Here is a 27,791-nt window from a genome sequence, read left to right on the forward strand (position 1 = left end):
TACGTTTTTACAATATTTCAACTTCAAGTCCAAAAAAACCCCCAACATTTTCCTTGAATTTGAGTTTACTCTCCTATTTAATGTTTTCAATTGGTTTTAATTGCTTGAATCTGCTGACAGTGAGTGACGTCATTCTCAGTCAGAGTGTCAATGTGCATGAGAATGCTGGGGCATTTCCTGTCCTCTCTTTCACAGTACTCTTATTCCTATTTTCCACTTTTCCTCAATCTCTCCTGTCTATCTCCATTTCCATCTATTCCTCCCACTATGTCCTGACGTTTCCCAGTCCTTTGTGAGTGCTGTGTGAGTACAGCTCCCCCTGGTGTCTCTTACCGTGGTATTTTGAAGAGCGCTTTGACGGGGTGCATCTCCGCCAGTGGTGGGTCTCCGTCTGCCAGCTCTATGGCAGTGATGCCCAGAGACCACACATCACAGCGGGCATCATACGAGTAGTCATACTGCTGTTCACATGCTATCACCTGCACACAGAGGCATCACACACAAATCATGATGTTCACTCTGTCAATGGGAAACAAAGCTCACAAATAAGATCTTTAATGCTGTATTTCTCAGAGACAGCACAGAATAAATGAAGAAAAAGACCTTAGTAATTTCACATGTGTCTAAACTAGAGTTTCAGAAGAGATCTTAACTGTGCTCAGATTTGTCAAGACACTAATCTTCAGTCAGCAAGCTTAATATGAACTCAAAAATTTCTTATTTAATTTGTATTATTAGTTATGCAATTCTACATTAATTGTATACTCCTCTATACATTAAGTTTTTACTTCTACTGCATGTCAACTATGGATTCATTTTGTGTCTATTTTTATATCCCCAAAAGAATTTTATCACAAATATCTGATACCTCCAAGAAACACTGAGAGCTTTAGGTTTTTAAAACTGAATGTGCTCCAATTCTAACTAAAGTTAACTTAAATTTAAACCTTAGTCAGGTTAGACGCCATATTGAACTTTACGCAGATGAAAACAAGGCTCTAAGGGATAGACTTACATTCTTTACAATGGCATGCACAGTATAAAAGTCCAAAATCATGTCTTTGCACAACTCACAACTTTCAAAACTGCTTTGTGCAGGATTTTTTTCTCTCTCTCGGAAAAGACATTTTGTCAGCTGAAAAGTACAATCCATTAAACACACTGTCCTTCTATTCCTCACAGCTTCGTTTTCATTCCTGTAGTTAAATATGGTGCGACTATGGTCTATTAGAGGGATTCATATCAGTTTTGTTATTATATTATTCAAAATGGTAGAATAAGCTCTTTAATTTCTGCTCATTTACCCAGAATAAGCATTTGGATTTATCCAAATCATTTTCTAAATTAAACTAATTTCATTTCAGCTCCAGTTAACCAGTATTTTTGATGTTTAATCATTACTGGACTGTAATAATCACAACTGTATGTTGTTCTTCAGCATTAAATCAGTTTGTCAGAAACACTGTGGCCAATCGGCATATTGCAGAGCGTTTAATTTAGACTGTATTTTAATTAGCCCTGAGGGGCCTCCCCCACTGGCCCCATCACCTCTCTTTATTTCACTCTCAGAGCGGCACTCAGCTATTAACCTTCACACGACCCACACACACACACAACTCTCTGTGACAGCTCGCTAATACATACACAAAAACACACACAGCATTAAAATACACATTTTCTTTTTTACAAAGCTGTACTGAATCTATTCACAGGTTAAAGGAACCCAGATTGTTTTAGTCAGTACAGTAAATAAAACTATGCACAAAAGTATCTATTGGAATTTTTTATTTTTTTTTGTATTGCAAATTTATTTGTATAGCGTTTTTCACAATACACATTGTTTGAAAGCAGTTTTACAGAAAATCATGATGTTAATGTTTAAAATATTTATATCTTAAAATCTTTATAGTCGCATTTAGTCACGAAAATCTAGTTTACATATTGTAATGATATAAACAATCAAAAAGTTGGGATTTGCAATATATATACAGTGATCTTCTTATATAAATCTCATTTGTTTAAAAGACCTCTGAAAAACAGGTGAATCTCAACATAACACCGACTGTTACGTAACAGTTGGGGTGTACGCCCCCAATATTTGCATATGCCAGCCCATATTCAAGGCATTACACAAGGGCAGCCAGTATTAACGTCTGGATGTGCACAGCTGAATCATCAGACTAGGTAAGCAAGCAAGAAAAACAGCTCAACATAACACCGAAAATGGCAGATGGAGCGATAATGACTGACATGATCCATGAAGCAAGCAAGAACAATAGCATGATATTTTTAGTGATATTTGTGAATTGTCTTTCTAAATGTTTTGTTAGCATGTTGCTAATGTACTGTTAAATGTGGTTAAAGTTACCATCGTTTATTACTGTATTCACGGAGACAAGACTGTCGACGCTATTTTTTATATAATTCATAAATACAACTTCATTCTTTATAAATCTCTCCAACAGTGTGTAATGTTAGCTTTAGCCATGGAGCACTATCAAACTCATCATAGGTGTGATTGGCAAAGGACAAAAAAGCAGGAAACTATATGATGCACGTACCATGGGGGCGGGGCTTTGTTATGGGGAGGGGCTTATGGAGGGGCGTGGCTTGCTTTTGTACTGTTTTTTTATGATAAAGTTATGTAAAATAACTGCTCAGTGCTGCAAAACAGACAGCTCTGCTAATGCTAACTTAATTCTATATAAACTATTAGGGGTGTGACGAGACGGGTATCTCACGAGACGAGACTCGAGATGGAGTTCACGAGATGAGACAAGATGGCGAAATACACGGACTAGAAAAAATATTCTGCAGGTGTATTTGAAATGTTTTAACTAATCATCTTGTAATGAATGTCATTTCAGTTCTACTTTCTGAGTATGAATTATCATATGCAGTAAAAGACAACAATACTCAAGTACTGTAAAAGGTTTTGCCACAAACTCAACTGACTGACTTCTCTTCTGTATGATTTCAGTCTCTTCAGACATTACTGTACATGATTTATGAGCTTATACAACTTTTGACCTCCTAACTGAACTCCTTTCCACAAACTGATCATAGAAATAAAAACAGTATAAATGAAAATGGTAACACTTTACAATAAGATCTCATTTATTAACATAAATGTATTAACCAACATCAACTAACAATGAGCAATATCTTTGCTACAGTATTTATTAATCTAACATGTTAATGTTAGTTAATAAAAAATAGTCATTGTTAGTTCATTGATAGTTCACAGTGCATTAACTAATGTTAACAAATGAAACCTTACTGTTTGTGCTTAATAAGATTAAGAGAAAACTGTTATTCATTTTTATGCTAACACTTTACAATAAATGCAACCATAATCGCACTCTCTCAATATTTAAAGTGCAAATAAGACCAAATTTTTCTTTGATACAGAGCTAAGAGCTGGTTACAACTACACTGCCCAGACTAAAATAGCTTTCACATTGAGAGATATTTGCATTCATCAGGGAGCCGCTTTCAAAATGCGGGGTATTGAAATCGCGTTTGAATGCGCGCTCGTGTTTAGTTTCACTTTCGTGATCGCGCGTAACTCTGTAAATATGGAGCGGCGGCGACCGTTATCCAACTGAATTAAATGTTTTTTATTTAAATACAAAGCAAAACGACAGGAGAGGCATCAATGTAAACGTAGCGGTGGCATATTCTTTCCTTACACTCTGTCATGGCAACATCACGAGACTACTTTTGGCCTCGACCAGAAATCTCGTCACATTTTAGTCTCGCTCGTCACTATGGTCACACCCCTATAAACTATATAACAGCATAGGCCTATTAGTTACTAGCCTAAACTAGACGGAGACACGGAGCGCCCTGTAACTCACTGACCTGCCTGCGTTCACAATTCACACGGTGCAGATGGGAGGGAGAACGGCTGACTACACAGTTTATGGGAATAAATTGTGTATTTCCCTCACAATTGTCACAAAAACTCACTAGTCTGTACACTGTCTGTCTGGTCTCTCTGCGCGTTGCTTTGCGAGATCATGCGGCGCGATTTTTTTTCCTCACTGCTGCACGAGTCTGCGTGAGAATATGGGGGTGTGGCGTGAGAGCGTGAGAATTGGGTCAATGAATGCGTGAGAGTTGGCATCCTTGCCCTTACTTTGCTAAATTAGCCCAGAATCGTTTAACATTATTGTTATGGAATCATGACAAAAATGATCAATAGATTGGTTAAATTTTACTAGACCTGCATATAAAAATGAAAGACAATATGGATTTGCTTATCTGAATCATCCGTGTTCACTGAAGCTGTTCACGTGAGTAGAAGGTTGGGCGCGGTTGGGTGTGTGCGCATCATAGACAGTAAAAGAAATGGACACAGCGACCCCATTGGAACTCAATTGAGACAAGTGAAGCCCATTTTTAGCGATTTTTAGCACTTCCGTTTCTGACGCGCAGACTCAAACTAAGCTTGATGACGTCAGCAACCTGTCTGACAGATGTAAATCTTCTAGTAGCTGTGCGTGCAAACTGCCATCGTTAATCTTGCAGAGACGGCGAGCTTGAGCGGGGAGTTCTTTGGCGTGAGTGAGCAGGAGTAAGTATTCTGATTAATTATTTTGTATAGTATTTTAAAATGTAACGCCAGTACGCCATATTAAGTTAATGCATACTATTGCCTGCGAGCTTCTCCTCCTGTCTGTACGGTAATTTCTCTACTGTGCGACAGAGAGTCGAGTGGTTATGGCGCAATCGTTAGCCTATTTTTACAAAAACTGTTTCTACGGGGCCATAATGTAACATAGAAGGTAATGGAGCCCTTTATACATTGTCGTGTATCTTTAGAAATAAATAATGGACAAATGGAGTCTTTAAACGCCTCAGATGTAAAGTTATTCGCTGTCAAAGTGACGCCAAAATGAATGGGAGTCAATGGGATGCTAACGCAAGTGAAGTTCTGCTACAAGATGGCGGCACGCGGCCGACTTCAACTTCCGGTCGACTTCCTTGGGCACTGGTGCGCATTCATAACAGTGCGCGTACACTTTGAATCGTGACAAATGATTGGACTACTTGCGGAGTGACATGACGACATGAATCAGAGGCACAAAAAACGTTGACAGCGGTGAGCGGTCATTATGTTTACCAATACTCGACCCATCGCAACCGCCGCAACCCTGACCCCCCACCCCCAATTTTTATTTTATTTTTTTTTTTTTTGCATGATTTACGAGAGCATCATTTTCAGGTCGGAAAAGCCGGATTTCCGGATTTTTCCGGAAGAATCACACCCCTGCTCATACAGAATCAAATTTAAACATCCAAATAAATACTACACTCACATGATCTGATGTATGCATGCAGCATGCATGATGAACATCTTGTAAAGATCCATTTGAGGGTTATATTAGCTGTGTAAACTTTGTTTATGCAATGTATTATAGTCGAGAGCTGGGGGGGGGGTGATTTAAAGGGGCCGCACAGCCTGAATCAGTGCATAGTTAATGATGCCTCAAAATAGGCAGTTAAAAAAATTAATTAAAAAAAATCTATGGGGTATTTTGAGCTGAAACTTCACAGACACATTCAGTGGACACCTTAGACTTATATTACATCTTGTAAAACCTGATTCTAGGGCACCTTTAAGTAAAATTATCAATATCTGCCAGTGTGGTAATAAAAATAATCTTAATGCAAACAAGATTATTCAGAGTGTCTATTACTAAGTGCAAATTTACAGTAGCCCCACCCACCAATGTCACACAAGGTTAAAAACAATGCATGTGATTAATGGCTTCAGTGGTGTAGGCAGTAGCGTGTTGGGCATGGAGAATTAACTTGTGACCATAGACTGTAAAAAACCAATCACTGATGAACATCTTTGGTTTTAATGAGAAAAAAATTAAAATAAACTGGCGGATTAGAACTCGGATCCTCTGGCACACTTAAAGGGATAGTTCACCCAAAAATGAAAATTCTGTCATCATTTACTCAACCTCAAGTTGTTCCAAATATCCATGAGTTTGTTTCTTCTGTTGAACACAAAAGATGATACTTTAAAGAATGTTGGTAATCAAACAGTTGACGGAAGCCATTGACTTCCATAGTAGGCAAAAAAAAATACTGTGAAAGTCAATAACTACCGTCAACTGTCTGGTTACTGATATTCTTCAAAATATCTTCTTTTGTGTTCAGCAGAGGAGAGAAATTCATACAGGTTTGGAACAACATGAGGGAGAGTAAATGATGATAAAATTTTCATTTTTGGGTGAACTATCCCTTTAAGTTTGCTTTTGTTAACACTATCAGTGAGGTTTATGGTAGGGTTTAGTGTTTAATCTTTTAGCACCACTCACCGGATATATAATTAAAAAACTGCCAAAAGACATATTAAACTTAATAAAACATTGCCACATTCACATTCTTCTCCTTTTAGCACTACTCATTGGACATTTAATGTAGAAAGTGTTGCAATATGTGCAAGATGCAAAGTTACTGACTTCAAATCTGCCATAACACATATCGCTGTGTCATGTTTGAATATATTTCACTTTGAATTCACTTTCATTATGCAGAAAAGAGCAGCCAGAAAATTCTGATCAACACTGAGCCATTTAAGTTTCAAATGGCATGAAGGTGAGAGAATAATAGGCCTTTATTACAGTCGGCGTGTCGTCACATCTGACTCTGATTAGAAGCGTAATTGAATTTCTGCCTGCAATACTGTCAATGGATTTTGACAAGAAAATTAACTTGATAAATGAAGATCTGCATTCTGCTCAAGTTGCCGTCAAAGTAATAATCAGAATACAATCTGAATTCTATTTTTAATGTCATTTTTTTTATTGTTGTGGCATATTTATTATGATTAATCTCCAATCTTATCTACAATATAATGCTCTCCAATCATTACACCCAAACCCAGAGGATATGACACGTTTAAGATGATCAAACCAGTTATTTTTGAATAATCAACTTTGGGCTGGAAATATTCCTTTATTTGAACAACTTCAATTTGTTCTAAAAATTGATGATTGTATCAGAAAATGAAAGCAATATGAACATTATTAATGTTTAATTTGCACAGTCTTTACTCATAATTAATATTTTATGGCATGTATAACCTAATTCTAATTGTGATTTGGTTTTTTGTATTCTATTCTTGTATTTCTTGAATAAAAAGTTGTTCAGACTCTGGAGTATTGTGCATACACATACAGTACCTCGCGCGCTCCCCTTTAAACATGAAATATGTGCCGGAATAACATTTTCATAATTTCACCCGATTAAAGACGGTAAACTGTGGTTGATGTGTTTAGATGAAGTATCTGCACATCAATAAATCACAACAATCCCATACTATGGGAGCTATATGCCATTTATACACTACAGTGGAACGTATTTTACGCTACTATTTAAAGCTTCTGCTTTCTGAACGAGAAAGAGCCTTTAATATAATAAATTTTAATTTCTGGGTGAACAGTCCCTTTAAGAATAAAATGTGTTGTACTGTAACATAGGAAGAGATGGATGTTGACTAGCAAGATTTAGAAATAAAAACAGCAGAAAAGGGAGTAAGTTAGTATTTTATAACAGGACAGACCTCAGGAGCCATCCAGAAAGGGGTTCCCACTGAAGTGTTTCGGCGTAGACGGGCACTCGTCAACTGAGCGGAGACACCTGCAACGGATCAGAGACCTCATGTGTCAGAATCATAGTTTGACATTTGTGAACATTTATGATAATAAACGGCAATAACTGTGCAATTATTTCTCAAGTAGGACCAAATAACACTTTGAAGGATTCAGACATTTAGAAGGTGGCAAATAATCTGACGTGACATTAACATTCATCAGCATTACGTGATGAGGGCATTTTGCTTCCCGGCAGGGATCCACTTCTTTCTCACATGCACACGGGACAAACACGCCTCAGGCAGACGAGAATCAATGGCCCCACACACCCCCCTCTCCCCCTCACACACACTTTCCTTGCCAAACACCATTTAACCCCATTCACATGATGTGTGAGGGTGCGTTTGATAAGCACACAGACGCCAGAACGGCTCCACCTCAATTTAGTAGCATTTCATTTGCTGACAACTCATGGCAGAGCATTAGCATACTGTTAGTTTTATTATGCCTACAATAATATTATATGATGTGAATCTGTATAATAATAATAATAATTATATCATTTATATCTCATGTATGTTCAATAAATTAATTGCAAATAAACTGAGGCAGTAAATCAAATATATTTGATGTTTTACACTCAGCACTGATAAAAAAATGGCCAAGACCAGCTAAACTGGTTCAGCAACCAGCTTAAAGGGATAGTTCACCCAACAATGAAAATTGTCCCATGATTTACTCAACCTCAAGCCATCCTAGGTGTATATGATCTTCTTTCAGACCAACACAATCAGCGTGAGATTTTGAAGCCCAAAAAGCGCATCCAACCATCATAAAAGTAATCCATATGGTCCAGGGGGTTAATCGAAATCTCTTACATCGAAATCCTCTGACAACTCTCTTTTAAAATTATTGTTTTTGACTTCTAAATCGTGACCGGTGTTTTGTTTTGCTCTATCCTCTGTGCTTCCAGGTTCGTCGTTGCATAATGCGTCGGGGTCAGAGGTCACTCTTCTGCTGCAAATCGACGGCCATCTGCTGAAAGCTAGTTATAGTCAATAAAGTTTTAAATATGGATATTTTCCTTACAATATGGATATTTTTCCTGTGGATTACTTTTATGAAGGATGGATGTACTTTTTTGGGCTTCAAAATCTCACGCCCCATTTACTATAGCTTGGAAGAGTCAGGATATATTTTAATATAACTCTGATTGTGTTCGTCTGAAAGAAGACAGTCACCCAGGATGGCTTGAGGATCATTTTCATTTTTGGGTGAACTATCCTTTTAAATGACCAGTAAAAATCAGTTATTGGTTAGCATTATAAGTAAAAGTCTTAAAAGTAGCTACATTTAATAATAAAAAAAAATACTAAAATAAAAAACAACTTAAGTGTACTTAAGGAGAGTACACTTTATTATTTTGAAGAATATATTATATTTCCATTATTTTCCAGCTAATGTCCATAATAGACATCATTGCCCATCAAGAACATGTTAAAACCATCTTGGAAAATAAACTGGCCCAAATTGGTGTAAGATGAACCAAGCATATTTAAGATGTTTATGACCATAAATACATTTTTGTTTGATATTTACTTTATATATGTTGATATTTACTTTGGTTTAAATGTCAAAAAAATAAACAGAATGTAGGGCTGGGCGATATATCGCATGCGATTCTCACGCGCATTTCGTCAGTAAAGCCGGTTCCCTGATTACCGCTAAATCGCCATCACCTGCTTTCAAATGGAGCGCCTTTTAATAGACAGAGCCGTAGTTCACGGACAAGCCACGCAAAATCGCGTTCAGTATCGAAGATGAATCGACTGAGATATCGCACTAGATATCGTGAGAATCGCATGCGATATATTTACTCTCATGTCATTCCAAACTAGCACGTGGTCCATTTTGGAGCTTGACAATCATGTCACTACATGGACATTTGGAGTGTGGAAAGGGAAATGTATATAAAACTCTAAAATTCAAAATAAAATCCTCCAGCAGTAGCCATTACCAAAGTCCACTAGTTTGACTCCACCGTCTGTGGTGAGGAGGATGTTGTTGCCTTTCACATCACGGTGGATTATTCTGTTGTTGTGAAGATGCTGGAGACCCTGAGAAAAAAGCAAGAGAAACTTTTAGTCAGTTCAAGTCAGTTAGTTGTGCCTGAAGGCCAGACTGCCTCTGATCAGCCCCTAAAGCCTACAGCTGGACACCCTCTGTCTCTCCTCACTATCACGGCCCAAAATAACTACCCTGGCACGGTCAGAGCGCTGAGGCAGCGTTCCCTGTGCTGGGGTGAGCAGATTACTTCAGTGTGTGTGTGCGTGTGTGTGTGTGTCTCACCAGAAGAGCTCCACACAGGATGTAGGAGATGATGGGCTCCTCAAGATGTTTTCCCCTCATCAGCAAACCCTTTATCAGGTCTGTTACTGAACCCCCATTACACAACTAACAGAGAGAAGCACCAGACAGAGAGGGAGAGTAATGAGGAAAAGGAGAGAGAAAAAATAGATTAATGCAGTTATAGAGAAAAGGACAACCAAACAACTGGAACTACATTAGTAAGACTTCAGCATTTTTTTTATGATCCACAGGCTAACAAAACAAACCACACAGCGTTTTTATTCATCTTGTCAGTGTATTTGTAAAACCAGCAATGACACATTATCATGCATGCATGTTAAATAATAATAGTAATAATAATAATAAAAACAAGATTCTGTCACCAAATCTTTTATTCAGCTACATCATTCCAAACATATTACTTTCTTTCTTTTGTAGAACACAAAATAAAATGTTTAGAAGAATGTCTGTGCTGCACTTTTCCATACAGTGAAAACATGCAGTGACCAGGGGCTCCAGGAATAGTTCAAAATGCTTTCATAGCTTTAAATGGGTTTTGTTTACATTCAGGCTATCTGCATACTTAAATGAGATTTGGGAGCTAACAAAACATATATTATTTACTCCTTATTGTGTTCATATTGTGTTGCAGTGCTGCTATTATGGTGGATATGGGTACAGTTAGGACAGGTTTGGTGGTATGGGTAGGTTTAAGGGTGGGTTAAGGGGTAAGACAATGTCAACAGTGAAATTGCAGATGTAATTACATGCAGATATTTTTGTTAAATATAAGTACAATGTAAAAACGTATGTATAGAGTTTTGTATCAAATAATTACTAATTGAATGTTATTACATAATAGTTAACACTAGCCTAATGTATCATATATGATATGCACATTTCAAAGCCTCTAAATTATCAACAAGATTTGCAGAAAAACCTGTTGTACACAATCTAGTACATGCCTTCTGTCATCTGACTGATAGCTTATACTCTTTAGAAAGTAAAAGGCCTTTAGTATAATTATTAATATGTCCAACTTTAGGTCTTGGTACACGTCTTCTGTGCTGTGAAAACCTTGTCTGTGAAATTTTTACTGACTTTCATAAAGTAAATGTAAAATGAACTTTTATATTGTTAGTAATATTTCAAGATGAACACTTACTGGACTGAAGCAGCTTAGGTTTACTTTATTATCCATACATCATGGTTGTGAGGGAAAGATAGCCTTGCTTCCCAAAGAACCCAGCGTTAAGTGTAGCTGAGAGATTTGTGCTCACACATTACATTGATGCGCTCTCGACATTTGTCATTAAAATAACCATAGAAACCGCCTTAAATTAACTATCAAAATAAGGATAAAGTCGTGTCTGAAAGTTGCAAGCAATTTTTTATTGGTTAAAATGAATGGAGAATATCTCGTGTTTTTCCGTGGCTGCTCGAGCCCTCAGGATCAGCGCTTATGGTTTTATAAACAAGGCCCATTTCTACGCCGGATTTACAGATCGTCTGAAACTGAAAGATGGAGTGGTCACAGCAATAATGATCCCGGTCATGAGTCTGTTTTGTTGGCAACCGGCGCATAAGTGCATATAATGTAAACAACACAAATGTATAGTGATTTAAAAGTTATCCATGGATAATGTGATGGTGTATTGTATGTATTTAAATACATTTGTTTAGCTGACCATTGATAGCTTGCAGACGATCGCAAAAGCTGTGCATGCTCGTGACTCTTTAGCTTAGCTCACACAGCACGCCTCCAGGAGCTCGGCTGTTTTCGGAAAGACACAGTACAGCATATCTGTCTTTTATAAATATGATCAAACTAAAGACTCTTCAGAGATATGAATGATGATATACTACTCTATAGGTACTCAAGATTAACATGAGAAACTGTGTGTGTTATGTACCCTTTAAGTAGCCTGCTATACCATTATGTAAAGATCTCACTGATTTACATCTGAGGCTATAAGACATTCATCTTACTTTTTGGCCATATAAATATCAGCAACTGCACCAAACTGCTTATTCAAACTGTTTCGGCCTCTGAAAAAATGTAGGTGTTTTTTCCTCTTTGAGTTTGAGCTCCATTTTAGTCTATATCATGCGAGTTTTCTGACTATTACTGTATTTCATACGTCAGGGTTAAAGACACTTAACATAAAGTGGGTCCATCTATTTTCTGTTCCTTGGTTCAAAAGAAAGTCATAAAGTAGTAAATTATGTAAATGACGACAGAATCTTCATTTTTGGCTGAACTAGTCATCCATCATAATCATACATCTAGAATGTTGTGTGTTTTGAGATTGGGTGACTACTCCAAATTGCTCAGCTGAAAAGCACTGAACTCCCCGACTGCATTAGGGCCCGCGTGTGGTAACATTGACTTCTTTCAAAGTAAAACCCCTTCACAGACTAAATGGGATTTAAATTTCAACTGTGTTTGTCAAACTGACAAGACTAAATATCTACAACATCAGATTTGAGCAACATTTGAAAACGCAGTTCTTAAGTCTGATGTCACGCATCATATTTTCCGGGTCCAAAAGCTCCTTCAGATCCCAAAAGCAAACAACAAATGGTGCTAATATACACTTACGATGTGCTGTAGTACTATCAAAAAATCACAATGTAACCTTTACCTCTATAACAAAATCTCAGTTGGCCAGACAGTGATTCATCTTTTCTGAATCATTGAAATATTGGTGTTTTGGACTACAGATTGTAGTGTACAAAGTGAGTATTAAAAGCTTAAATGTGCGTTATATATGAATAGTACTCAAAAACGGCTGTTGAGATTACAGTAAAGGCTTGGACCCGGAAACAGTTATATCAGAAAGATATCACGACTTTATGAGCAGATACTGACAATGCCACTTGGAAATCTCCTAGAAAGTATTTCCTGTGGACAGTGCAAATAAAATGCAAAACCAAACTATGATAAAGAAATGTACCTCCAAAACAAGCCAAAGCTGCCCTCCAGAGAGCTCATCTGCTTTGTAGAACATGCCAAAGAACTTCACCACGTTGGGATGGTTGGACAGCGAGCGCAGGATGTTGTACTCCGCTTCAATTTCCTCATCCACATCCTGACACAGCCATTAGCACAGCCACATTAATCATATATGTTAGTACACAAAACAGTGCCCTGGTTTGTGGCGGTTCTATATAATTTGCATTTGTTGTGTGTAATGACATGGTGTTCTTATGAGATTCTATGACTAACTGCTGTACATGGACAACTGTCCTTAAATGAAGCTAGAAATGATTGAAAAATTGCTTCTGATTCAAAAAAGCTACTATATACAAAGACACCGTGTCAAAATAGGTGATAACAATGAAAAAGGTGTGAAAATGCTCCCAAGCTTTCGTGCATGTGCTTGTATGACCAGCAGGGTATTCGACAGGCAGCCATGCATGCACTGTGCAGCAGGGGGTTATGGGGGATCAAGCAGCACTAATGACATCACACTACATAGGGAATATCAGGATTAGGCATAAAAATAAAACATCCTAACTAGTTTTCCAAAAATCAATAGCGCTATAATAGGAAAACATCTGTTGGGGAAATTTAGGAAGAACATCTACTTACTCTGTTAGTATGACTGGGATTCTGAGACAAGCCAGAGGACAAGAGGAGAAGAAATGCCTTTAAAGATTTTGTCTGTTTTTGTTTGATTTTCAAATCATCGTAAATATGGAGTCTTACATCCTAAAATAAATTCATTTGACTGTAGAGAGCACAGAAAAAGGTTACATATATTCACAGGACATTTTCAGCACATTTTTCAGATTCATTACTGAATAGTAATGTCACACTGCCCCCTTTTGAATCTATTGGGTCTAGTCTTAAGGCTTAAGACTCTCAGAAGAAAATCCCAAGGAAAACAGAGTACAGTACATGGAAGTTACATTTTCCATGTGATCTCATCAGGAAGAGGACACTATTGCAATATACTGAACACAGATGCCACAACTGAATAAAATCTCAGAAAGCCCAACAATGACTCACATTAATGGGATCCAAAACTTTCACGGCTGCTTGACTTCCATCTTTCTTACTGATGACTTTGTAGACCTTTCCATAGGTTCCTTTTCCAATTGTTTCCAAGATATCCCAATCAGAAGATGGATCTGCCAGCGACTCTAGACCGATCATGCTTGACTTGTAGGGATACAGTCCATAGAGAGACCTCCTGAACATTACAAGTAACAGTAATTCAAAGCATAGATTTAATTACATTTCTTCACACATTTTTATACATATAGGTACGGTTACATTTATCATTGTTCGGTGAATTTTCATGGTCGAAATCAAGTCATTAGTAATTCATAAAACTGGGAATTTTGCTTGAGGACGAAGGATATCCCTATGCAGATTTCGCAACGAGTTCAAGTTGGTCACACAAATTTGCTTGCCACATTATTGACAATGGACTTTTTTGCCCTCACTTGCTACTGCACCTTTATGCTAAATGTAATATTTCTACTCAAAATTAAAATTCTGTCACTTTTTTTTACTCACTCTTATATCATTCCAAAACTGTATGATTTTTATTTCTCCACGAACACAAAACAAGAAATTTAGCATAGTTTGCACATTTAATGATCACTGTTCTTTTTCACACAATGAAAGTGAAAAGCGAAAATTGGCTACAAAAATGACGAATTGTGTGTAATGTTTCAAATCTTCTGAAGCCATATAATAGATCTGTGTGAGGAAAAGATTGAACTGCATTAGTCAATGACAATCTTCTCCTCTGCTGCAGGGCTCAGATCTCATTAGTGTTCACATACAGTATATTGAAATATCACATCAAAACGTGTCACATCAGTATGCAAAACATGTGCCTTGCAACAAGATGCAATGTGCCAAATTTGAATATGCACATATTCATAGTTGCACAAAGGGAAAATTGCACTGGAGGAAAATTAAAGGGAAGATTCAAAGTAAAATCTGACCAGATTTCAGTCTTTTCCTCACACAAAGCTTTTTTCATTCCTCACACAAAGCTCTTTTGTCTTTTTTTGTAGCTTGACAGCCTAACAGCGAGAACATCCTGTCCATCATTCCTCTTGTATTTGGTGGGGATAAATCATTCAGGTTTTGGAACAACATGTGGGTATAGAAAAATATGTAGAACTATCCCTATATGCTTGAAATTAGATTTGTAGAAATATAAGACTGTCTTGTTTTCCTTTTGTGTTGTTTCATAATTTTTGTTAATGTTACTATTGTTCTTTGCATACTGCAAACTTTTCACACTTAGTACATGAACACTAGGTAAATCTAATTAAAAATGTCTCCTTAAGGCAAACAGGCTAAGGGTCGCATCAGGTTGGAGAATGCTTTACAGGATTTACAAAATAACAAAACTATGATATTATCTTTTTCTTGATGTTTGAGAAATACAAGATGACATAACAAAAAAATTAATCTCTCTCAAGAAATTGCATTAAATACCAGATTTAGAGCTGCTGTTACAGGTCTGTATGTAGAAATGTAGCTAATGTTCTCTTTCCTAATAATATATCTCATAAAGGGAAGCAAACAAAAAGGACCTAAGACTGAGCCTTGTGGTACACCATTAGTGTTTGTTAAGGTTTGAGCACTCACTAACTCAAAAACAGTGGTAATGGTCTGACACTGTATAGTAGGATCAAAACACACTTATCCACAAATAAATCAAGAACATGAGAGCCATGTTCATAATCTGCTTTAGTTCACTGCTCTAGTGTAATGTCTGTTTGCCATTAGGGCAGACAGTTTTAAAAGAACATTACGATCACAATAGTGTAAGTACTTACATGGAGAACAAGACCTTTCTTTGACTCATCCCCTTAACAAACAGTAAATAACCCACAAATAGTCTCAGGAGTACAAAATGTCATCATAGTGCTCCAGGCAGGACAAAAAAAAAAGTAAGAGAAAAGGGAAAAAAGGGTCTATAATTATTTTCTAAGCAAGAGAGCTGTGTTTTGCTGGTGCCTGGGAGTATTCGTTGATGGATTCAGATACCACTTTCCCGTCACTGCGCTCTAAGAAGTCACAATCAGCTCATCGTGATTGGATTTAACTGAGATTAACTCGGTCATGTAGCTCAGAACTACCACTCTCTCATTTATCATTTAGAGTCGAGATGTCCAAAACTTTCCCTCCTGAACGTAATCTAGAGAGGTATGGAGAGAGATACCACAGACAGGGACTGCAATACCAGGGGACGGATGTCTGTCCTCACTGCAGGGTGATGATAAACGAGGCACAACATGTGCTCTGATTCCCAACTTTTGTTTAAAAGGATGGACTGACTTTAAATGGTAAAGCATAATGACAAATTAGAAAAATAATACATAGTACAGAGGTGCTTAGGACGATGGATGCAATGGTTGGCAACCTTTTGACTTATTTTTAATTAATTTGCCAATATCAACATTATGGTTCCCATTAAGTTTAATTATGACACCTCATCAAAATAATGTAATGTAATGATCTCATTCTCATTCAAGCACCTAGACCAACACACTGCAGAAGATGGTTTTACTTTTACATGCTTGCATTTCATATTCACCTTTACAAGATTTTTTAAATAAATGATAATGGCTTTACGGAGTCTAATACATCAGATCCATGTGATGAATTTTGCCTCTCATGCAGACTCCTGAGGGAGGGAAGCGTTTATTTTGAGGTCACGTTGAAGTGGAAAAGGTAAATGGTGTTCTGCCAGTGGGGGCTCTGAGCCTTGCACACACAGAATTACGAATAGCATGAGAGATTAGACCAATGGACGCTTTGACTGTGCCGTGTGAGATGGATATTTCGTACCCTTCATCTATTTTCTGGAAAGGTAGAGAGCACAGCTGAATTTTGACTGATGTTCTTTTTCAGGAAGAAACACACATTTGCCAGACCATCCAAAGAAAGCAGAACAGCTTATAACACTTTGAATACTATACCATGATTGTGCACCATTCAATATTAAATTGAAAATGGCTTTTAAATCACAAATTTGATTTTCTTAATTTGAAACAAATTTGAATTGAGATATAGTAAACAGGCTGCAGAATAGTAATTCAATTTTGAATTCTCATTATGATTTACTCATATGTTATCATCATACACAGCATATGGTTTTTATTCTAGAAAATATGATAAATCAATGCATTTATAGAAACTGTTTATGTTATAAAGCATTTTAATTAATTAAGCTGATTTGTATTGCTTTGTATTTGTATAAACTATTATAAAAATAAATGTGACTTGACTTAAATGATTGGTTCGCTTCAGAATTAAAATTTAATTTACTCACCCCCATGTCATCCATGATGTTTATGTCTTTCTTTCTTCACTCGAAAAGAAATTAAGGTTTTTGAGGAAAGCATTCCAGGATTTTTCTCCATATAGTGGACTTCACTGGGGTTCAACAGGTTGAAGGTTCAAATGTCAGTTTCAGTGCAGCTTCAAAGATGATCCCAGACAAGGAACAAGAGTCTTATCTAGAGAAACCATTGGTCATTTTCTAAAAAAAAAATAAAAAATTATATACTTTTTAACCACAAATTGTCGTCTTGCACTGCTCTGCGCCACGCAATTACGTAATCATGTTTGAAAGGTCACGCATTACGTAGACAGAAGTACCGATCCAGTGTCTACAAAGCGAACGTGCAAAGACTAAATCAAAACGTACTTTACAAAAAAAAAAAAATGGTAAAAACGATGTCGGACGATTTTGAAGTTGAAGAAGAGTTTTTCGCCCTACCACGGTACTTCCGCCTACTTTCCAACATGATTACGTAATGCGTGGCACATCCCAGAACTAGTGCAAGATGAGCATTTGTAGATAAAAAGTATATAATTTTTTATTTTATTTTTTTTAAAATGACAGATGGTTTCTCTAGATAAGACCCTTCATCTGGGATCATGTAGAGCTCTTTGAAGCTGCACTGAAACTGACATTTGGACCTTCAACCCGCTGAACCCCAGTGAAGTCCACTATATGGAGAAAAATCCTGGAATGTTTTCCTCCAAAACCTTAATTTCTTTTCGACTGAAGAAAGAAAGACATGAACATCTTGGATGTCATGGGGGTGAGTAAATTATCAGAAAATAACTAACTACATTAGAAATAACTATCTACATTTGATTTAATAAATTAAGTTTTTTTAGTGGAAGGGCACTTATTTTCCAAGAACACTTGACCCCAAAGTCAATTGAATTTCATTACTATTTACTTCAATTCAAAATCCAATTCAACATCCTGTTAAAAGTTCAATTCACATTCACACTCATGAATTGACAGAAAGACAATTCTTAAATTTGATTTTTTTCCGCCCCTGTTATATACATATTACAATGCAGCAGAAAACATAATTTCTTAAATGCTACTTTAAAATTTTATCTAGAAAAGCTTCAGGTCTGACCAAACAGACAGCAGCCTTCAGCACTGAGAATGTGTAAGTCACTTTCTGCTGTGTGTAGGACAGCATGGACGGTTTATTAATGCGGCCCAAATGTGTTTTGAGTCACTGAAGCATCTGTCAGTGTAGTGGAGTTGAATTGCCTGTAGGTATCATCTGATCTGCTCTTTTCCATATTAACTTTCACCGTCTCTGACACTCACTCACCTCTACACACCTCGCCCCACACACACGGAGAGACGGGTTAACTCATAGAAAAGCCGCAACTCAGTTCAACCAATATATTCTTCTTCAGATCATTAAATTACAGAGTATCTACTTATATTTCACATTTCACAAGCTTTAAATTTTCATAGACTGAAGAAAATAAAATCCATCACCAGTTCTATTCATATTATTATTATAAGACACTGCAGGCTTAACAAGTGCCTAATCATGCAAAACTTTGTTACATAACCATAAATATAACTGTCCCCTCAGATGCCATATTCAAAACCAGCACAAAAGAGCACCAATATGAATATCATAAAACAAGCATTCCAACAAGTTTTCTCTTTTAGGAACTTTGGGAAAAATATACGTAGGAAAGAAATTTCAAGGGTATTACTTTGATTATAGCTTAAAATGGTTTAATTTTGAGCAATAAATATGAAAAAAAAAACATTAAAAAATACGTAAAAAAATGAACAAAGAACATACCTCAATTTGATAGACCTTCCTAACAAGTTGCTGAAATGTATGTGAGGGTTTGTCAATGCTACAAGCCTAAATCATTCTAATCAGCCTCTATGAATTATTCATGAGGTTGTAATGTGTAATATGATCCTGTTTTAAATATTCATTAGCCAGATGGATCGAATCATAAAAGAGCTTCATATGGAAGACAGTAAGTTGCACAATACAGTTATACAGGTGCACATGAGTAGGAGGGAATTGTTTATGAATTGTGTCAGTCATGTGACTCGAACAACTCCCATAATGTTTTGATAGGCAGAAGCACTTACATTCACAGATTATGTGTTCACATGTAACGGGATGACCAGTGATTATTTTAATATCAAAGTATTAGCTGTAAACTACCAATTCATTGTTGACATAAAGCTCCCTCAGACAGGTTCAGAGATATAAAAAGAGGATTTAAACCATCATGGTCACAGAAATCAAACAAAAACGTGCTTATAAATAAAAAAAATTATTAGTTCCAGTGAAAAACGCAAGATCTTTGTGTGCTAGCTCTGAGACGGAAATGACAGGATGAAACAGTGTCTCTGCAGTCATAAACAGAGACTGTGTTGCTATGGCTCATATTCTCAGGGGAACAGGAGACCAGTGAAGCAGGACCTGAGTGAAAACAACAAGCCAGTACAATAGTTCAGTGATCGCTGTCTCTCATTCTCTGCTAGTGCACGTGTCAGTTTAACATCTGTCCAATACACACAGATCGCATTCTGTATTCACAATGCACAGAGTAAATAGTCAATTAACCCTTTGAATCCTACTGTATCATATTTGATACACAAATTTATAAGGCCTCTAAATTATCAACATAATAAAAACCTAGCTGAAAAAAAACTTGGAGGAAGTTATTTTTAAAAGTAATGCATTACAATATTCCGTTACTCCCTAAAAAAGTAAATATTTGCGTTACTTAGTTAATTTTTATGAAAAGTAATACGTTACATTACTTTTGCGTTACTTTTTCTCACCTGGGCTGGGCTTGCTTTGTTTTTTAATAACAACAAAAAAGTTCTATTTTTGGCAAATGTAAAGGCCTTTTCACGCCAAAAGTGAAATGAATAAGCCTCAAGCTGAAGGAAATGCATATTTGCGCCTGTACAGTAGAGGGCGCCGCTCAAACAAACTGAGCTGCCATTCTGGATTAAAGAAGAATAGGATACAGGAGAAGGAAGTTCAACACTCTTATTTAAACACTCTTATTTTAGGTCAGCAGCAAAGACATTGGTTAATAAAGTGAGATTAAATACATAAAGTATATATGTGTAATTTAATATACTTAATTACATGTTTGCGTAACATTCTGAGATTGCATTTCATTGTTTTTATTCATTTTGAGGAATACTGTACTGTTTTCGTGCAAGTGAGATGAGTAAATGTATGTTCACATTTAGTCTAGAACTACAATATTCATATTCATAAAGCGCACTCAACACCTCTGTACTTTACTTCTTTCAACGTGGACTGTCAGTCAATAAATGTGAAAAAGTAACTTGCGTTACTTATTTGAAAAAGTAACTCAGATATTTTGCTGTAAATTGAAAAAGTAATACTAGTTACTTGAAAAAGTAATCTGATTACATAACTCAAGTTACTTGTAGTGCGTTACCCCCAACATTGGTTATGTCATAAGCCTGTTTAAGTTTAAGTTTAAGAGTTTAATTTTTTAATGAACTATAAAACTGCCCACTTCAGGTTGTGGTACACATGTTTTTTGCTGTAAAAAAACATAAGAATAAATTTTATATTGTTAGTAATATTTCAAGATGAACACTTGCTGGACTAAAGCAACTTAGATTTACTTGATTATCCATCATTTTTAAAATCATGTATCAAATACGATCATCAGGCTTTGGAGGAATGGTTATTTGTCCGTCTCTCAATTATCATTGAACTGCATTGAATTATGTTTTAATCCCCACAATAAAAACAACAGAGCTTTGATCATAATACTAAGCATTTAAATATCATCTTACTAAGACATATGGCAGATAAAAAAGTGACAACTGATATTTATATGCAGTTTATGACTGCTATATTGTTATAAAGATCTCATTGATATACATTACCAGCTATCAGAATTTCATGTCATTTTTTGGTGATATAAATATTAGAAACTGCACCAAATTGGATAATATAATATAAACGTGTTTTTCCTCCTAAAATATGAGATCCATATTCTTCTATATGAGCCATAAAAGCCTGATGCATCAAATATAATATAAAACATAAAGCACATATATGCAATCTTCTTCTTAGAATTTCTTTTATTATTTCTTATGCCCCTCTTTACAGAGTTAACTTTCAGTTTAAATATATTTTTTTAAACTGCCAGAAGTTTATTACTTTCACACCAGAGCAATCACTTAGCACTGCCATAACAAACAATACCCTAGCAGCTGTACAGCAGTGCACTAAAAACACTCACTAAGAACACCTTAGCAACCGCATAACAACGGCCTGGCACTCTCTCTCAGCGTGGGAAACCTGTGGTAGAGCAAAGCAGACACCCCCCGCAGAGGCTGATGGGTTTACATTACCATGCCAGCCACAAACTGCAACACAACAACAACACAAAATCCAGAAATAGAAGGAATACTGAGCATAACTTTCAGTTTAACAACTTCCTAGAGGATCACAGCGAGAAGCGTGGCAGAACTGGTCAGGTGAGCGTGTAAGTGTAATTGGAGTTGGCAGCATAGGCAGAGAGAAAGAAGGTCTTACAAGATAATCTTATTTTCTAACCTCCCCTCTCACACATTCACTAGAGCCTGACTTCATTCAGGGCAAAAGTGCACACTCCTGTCCGCTGTAATCCCGTTAAGGGAACGTGACAGACTGTGTCTACCAGTAAACGCTGGATTTAGAAGCATGACCTCCCATTTTCTGTCTGTCTGACCCATACTGAGACCAACACTTGCTGTATCAGAACACTAACACTGGACAAAGCTTGATGAACACATTTATCATGCTTTTCTTAAAGGGATAGTTCACCTAAAAATGAAAATTCTGTCATCATTTACTCACCCTCAAGTTGTTCCAAACCTGAGTTTCTTTCTTCTGCTGAACACAAAAGATGATATTTTGAAAAATGTCGGTAACCAAACAGTTGCTTCCAAAGTATTAAAAAAAAAAATACTATGGTAGTCAGTAGGGACCAGAAACCGGTTACCGACATTTACATTTTTGGGGTGAACTGTCCCTTTAAAGACCATTCACACCAAGGAAGATAACTATAACAAAGGTAACTATAAAGTTGCAACAATCATTAGATAAAAATAACTTTTTTTAATCAGCCATGATTTATTAATTCATTCCCTCATTTTAAGTAAATTGTGTACACGATATAATTATTAGTTTCGTTTGCACTAATATGTTCTCTCGCTTTGATTTAACTAAAACAACTGAACAATTATTATATTGTGCACAAGATTTATGTGGGAACAATTTGTTCATTCGTGGCCATGATATACATTTTTTTTCATTAATCAACAGAACAGGGAACAGGTGTGAAACTAATCAGAAACCATGGAAACAAATGATGAATGAGAACTTGGGAAACCGAAATGGAACATGACCATGAAACTAAACAGAACAAGATACCGAAACTAAATATGACATGATCGTGACAAAATATTATAACAACTTAAAATAACTGTTTTCTATTTTAATATATAGTAATGTAATTAATTCCTGTGATTAAAGTTGAATTTTCAGCATCATTACTCCAGTCTTCAGTGTCACATGATCCTTCAGAAATCATTCTAATATGTGATTTGCTGCTCAAGACACATTTCTTATTATTATCAATGTTAAAAAATTTTACCCTTTAAGAAAAGAAAATCTTTTTTTAAGATTCTTTTATGAAATGTACGTTTAAAAAAACAGCATTTTTTAAAATAGAAATGTAACACTGCCTTCACAGTCACTTTTGACAATCAGATCTGCCCTTGCTGAATAAAGTTAAAATAATGTATTAAAGATATTAAAAAAATATATTATTGACCCCAAACATTTACAGTAATAATAATTATTATTATTTTAGCCAGCACAACATAAAGATACAACCTTGGCCTATTCAACATCCACACAAACTGACAGAGTATACTGTATCGTGCAACTTTTGTTTTTGAAATGTGCATCAATCTGATTTAATGGCTAAATTTGCTATGATTACACTGGCTGAAAGAACTTGTGCATTGCTTTTGATAGCTTGCCTTAACCATGTCAATTATTTGAACAATTAAATAATTATTTTAACAATTAAATAAACAGAAAATTACAATAATTTGCTTTAGATTAAAATGTAAAAAAAAAATGAATAAAAAATAAATGGTTTAAATTATATATGGCATATATGTCATGATATAACTGAAACAATAAATGGTCAAATTAAATAATAATAATAATAATAATAACTTATACTGTGCGTTTGCAGGTAGCCTGCTGGACTAGCAAGCCACTAGCAACTAAAGCGGTTTTATTTTATTTTATTTTAGCAAGCTATTGTTTAATTACGACTGTATTTACCATGACTGTGATCAGTGGATGCAACAGACATTTCTGATCAGGCATTACACACAGCCCAAGGTAGATGAAACTTAGCTTAAGAAAATATCTGATAGTGATGCTAGCTAGATGTGATTACCAATGCCAGTGCACACCAGCAGATTGGAAGCAACCACTGACATGTACGTTAGTGGTACAGTGCAGAGATGTATGTTCTTCAGCTGTATGTGATGCATATTAAACATCAGCATCACAGTGAAGAACCCCAGTCTCTCTCTCTCTCACCATATCCTGCCATGGAGATGATAAAACTCTGGCTTCTGTGTTTCCTCAGAGTTATCCAGCCCTCTGGGCACAGGGTAAACACACACACACACATTTATCATGAGCTTTAACTGGACATGCACTCGTCAGACCATAGATTTCACTCCTAAAGACCCATTGTCAATGCAGCCCTTGACACAGTCATTTACCTCTCCATACGAGAGTAATAAACAACATATTGGCAGGCTGAGCCAAAATAAGGAAAAAAAATATTTTTAACCAAAGAACATTATAGGTAAGTTAGGGTGTAACAATACCCTCATGTCACGATTCAATATATATCACGATACTGAACTCATGATACAATATTATTGCGATACTCCAAGACATACGGTAAAAGGATAACAAAAAAATGTACTGTTGATTAAAATGCTAAATATGGTATTACATTGGGGGTGGAAAGGAATAGGCTTGGACTTGGTGCTGGTAACCCAATGCACAGGACGTTGATACCAGAATAAAAATATTCAATTCTGAAACTGAAAATACAGATTTATTTTAGATGAATATGCTTGCACTCTGACACTGACTAGATATTGTGACCCTGGACCACAAGACCATTCATAAGTGGCACGGGAGTATTTGTAGCAATAGCCAACAATACATTGTATGGGTCAAAATGATTGATTTTTCTTTTATGCCAAAAATCATTAGGATATTAAGTAAAGATCATGTTCCATGAAGATATTTTGTAAATTTCCTACCCTAAATATTTAAAAAAAATATATATATATATAATATATATATATATATATATATATATATATATATATATATATATATATATATATATATATATATATATATATTGTGAGTGGATATGCATTTCTAAGGACTTCATTTGAACAACTGTAAAGGCGATTTTCTTAATATTTTGATTTTTTTTTTTTTTTTTTGGCACCCTCAGATTCCAGATTTTCAAATACTGTCCTATCCTAACAAACCATACATCATTTATTAAGCATTTCATTAAGCTTACAAACAAACCATACATCATTAAGCTTATTTATTCAGCTTTCAGAAAATGTTGACCCTTATGACTGGTTTTGTGGTCCAGACTCACATTTAAAATAATGTTGGCCACTTTTTACTGGTACCATAAGACATTTGGCATTATCAGGACCCACAAATATTCCCCCATTTCATTATTATACATTACATTCAACATTATAAATAGTAGTTTAATGTATTAATGACAATAAAACTCTGTAAACTTGAATTTTTTCTCACATTAATTTTAATTTTGGGTGAACTATACACAATACTTATTGTCACTATCCACGATACATATTGTTGAATTTTTGTATTGCGATATATTGTGACACGATATATTGTTACACCCCTAGTGATATGTCTAGTGAGACTCAAACAGAAACACAGTAACCCCAAAATAGTAAATGTCTAAATGGCATTAAGGGGAACTTATCACATATCTAATGCAACACAAATTTAGACATATTTACATGGTGTCCAAATACTTATGGTGCTTCTCAAAAAATGATTTATAATACATTTCCTAATAAATCATTTTACATACATTAATTTTGAAGACAACATGGAGCGATATTATGAGTTTTCCTTTAAAATTGGCTTCAGTCATAAGATAGCAATAAAAACTCTTTAGGTTTTTTTTTTTTTACCTGCTTTGGACCGCATCGGTTCTTCCATTGGCATTTCCTGTAAGGATATTGAATAATTAGACTAAACAAAACCTTATGTTCAGTGTGGACTAGCTCAGGTTTTCTAGATGCTGTTCTGTGCACTCTCAAATAACCTATCACAGCTCCCTGGATCACTCAGCACATCACCTGCAGTCATGTCTGTATCTATCTGTGGCCTTGTACTGCACTAATGGCTTTGTTTTTCCATTCTGATTATTTTTCAACCAGCTAAAATAATAATTTAGAGAAGACCTACCTTCCATAGCTGGCTTCTGACATATCCGAAGTGATTTTCAAGCCTTCCTAGCTGTCCTGAGGTTAATAATTCACTAGAATTTGATAAGTTCCTGTGTGAGCATTTCAGAGAGGAAGCAGCGTGCACACATGACCAATCCCAGCACACACCTCACAGCTCAAGCACAGTGCAATATAACACACACTCTGTACTTACAAAAAGCTGTATGATGATTTACATAATATAAAAAAACATACAGTAAATGTGATACAGAATTCGGGACTTTACTGTCATGAAATGAAGGTTAAAAAGCAAAAACAACTCAATGGTCCTAATAGTAATAATAATAATAACCTACTATAGATGATAATGATACCTACTGCAGATGCTGGAATACATGTGCCATCAAAATATTCACTGCATCCATTACAAAGCATTTTTGGATAAAATTTGCATAAACCGAAACTGCAACAGTCCAAACAAATCCAGTTTGCCAAGCTAATACACTATGATGTCATGCAAAATGCGCCGGTGTATTGGTCAGTGTGTCGTCCGGGTAGCTATTGTGTTGCCAACCCACTTTCCATTCAGCGCACAAACATGTTTACAGGGGTTTGGTTTCTGGGCCGCAGCAGGACATCATTGAAGACTGAGCCATTAGACAACTGAATGGCACACATTTAGCAACTAACGCAGCGAATCTAATGCTGTTTTGAATGTGTGGTCAGTTATAACATATAAGAGAAATTTGTTTAGCTTTAGCAAACAATAAATCAGAAAACCTAAACTGTCACAGAGTTCATTTTATCTGCTGTAACTAATTGGCGCAGAAAAGGTCATTATGTTCTCTCTCGGCCTAGATAAACTCAAGTCTCTAGAGGCCACAATTAACCCTCGTGAGAAAAGACAAGACTCTCATTAATATGATGCGCTCAGTTAACAAACCTCAGCAAAATTAACTGCTGCTACAATTGCAGATGAGAAATTTTTAAAAGTGCCCCTTTTATGCTACTTTAATATGGCGTTATTTTACTGTCAAATGTCGAGAGCACATTATTGTGACGCGAGAGCATATCAATGTAATGCGCGAGCGCAAATCTGTCCGCTCGCGCGCGGATTTCCTCTGCTCTCGCGCAAATCTGTCCGCTCGCGCGCAGATTTCCTTTGCTCTCGCGCAAACCTGGACGCGCGCGCTCAAATATACAGTGCTCTCTTATGAACTGCCTCTCCTCTCGCTCAGATATTGCGTGTGCACGCTCAAACTGTTTCCTGCGTGCTCAAACGTGTCCTGCGCACTCAAACTGCACATGTGCGCTCACAAATCTCTCCGTGCTCTTGCAGAAATTAATTTGCTTTTGGATTAAACGCTGTCAAAAGTTATAAACCAATCAGAAGAGACGACTGATCCATGAAAATGCTACGTGGAATCTTATTGGCTGAGAGTGAACTGCGCCTGGAATTCTTTCGATAAAGATATGTATTTTATTTAGTCATTACCAACAAACATCTTCTGATTTAAGACCAAACAAGATCAGGTCAAATCATCATTCCCTTAATACTTAATGTGGAGATCACATATACCACCATAGTCAATTTCTTTTGAGGTCTGGTATAAAACATGACATACAAAAATACCTAAGCTCTTGTGTATGCACGATTAAGCAAAAGAACGCGATCTTATTCCTAAATGACAACGATTTGGTTATGTCTATTAAACCTTTTGAAATTACAATCATACCAGAATATTTAAACCTGCTTTTGCATTGCTGCTGAAAGCAGTGGTCATGTAAGCTATATGTTTTAAACAGCTTCACAAAGTGTTTTCAACAACACACTATTGCTACATCTGTGTTGCAAACATTAAATAATAATGCAAGTATTGCAATAACAATTTATAGTCTGAATATACACTGATTTCAGCAATTAAAATAAGTAGCTAAATGA

General features: G+C 36.1%; 1 protein-coding gene across 1 annotated transcript; it reads right to left on the bottom strand.

Annotated features, from left to right (window-relative positions):
• Positions 1-329: 329 nt before the first annotated feature.
• On the bottom strand, positions 330-26,028 carry LOC125269861 (myosin-IIIb-like). The gene is made up of 9 exons (XM_048192884.1): positions 25,869-26,028; positions 25,592-25,628; positions 23,913-23,975; positions 13,981-14,164; positions 12,923-13,057; positions 9,966-10,070; positions 9,634-9,733; positions 7,586-7,662; positions 330-479 (listed from the first exon to the last, which is right to left on the bottom strand). The coding sequence occupies exons 1-9, from the start codon at positions 25,873-25,875 to the stop codon at positions 330-332; spliced, it is 858 nt and encodes a 285-aa protein (XP_048048841.1). The 5' UTR covers positions 25,876-26,028.
• Between the last annotated feature and the right edge of the window lie 1,763 nt (positions 26,029-27,791).

This window comes from Megalobrama amblycephala, linkage group LG6 (genome assembly GCF_018812025.1).
Source record: "Megalobrama amblycephala isolate DHTTF-2021 linkage group LG6, ASM1881202v1, whole genome shotgun sequence".
NCBI lineage: Eukaryota > Metazoa > Chordata > Actinopteri > Cypriniformes > Xenocyprididae > Megalobrama > Megalobrama amblycephala.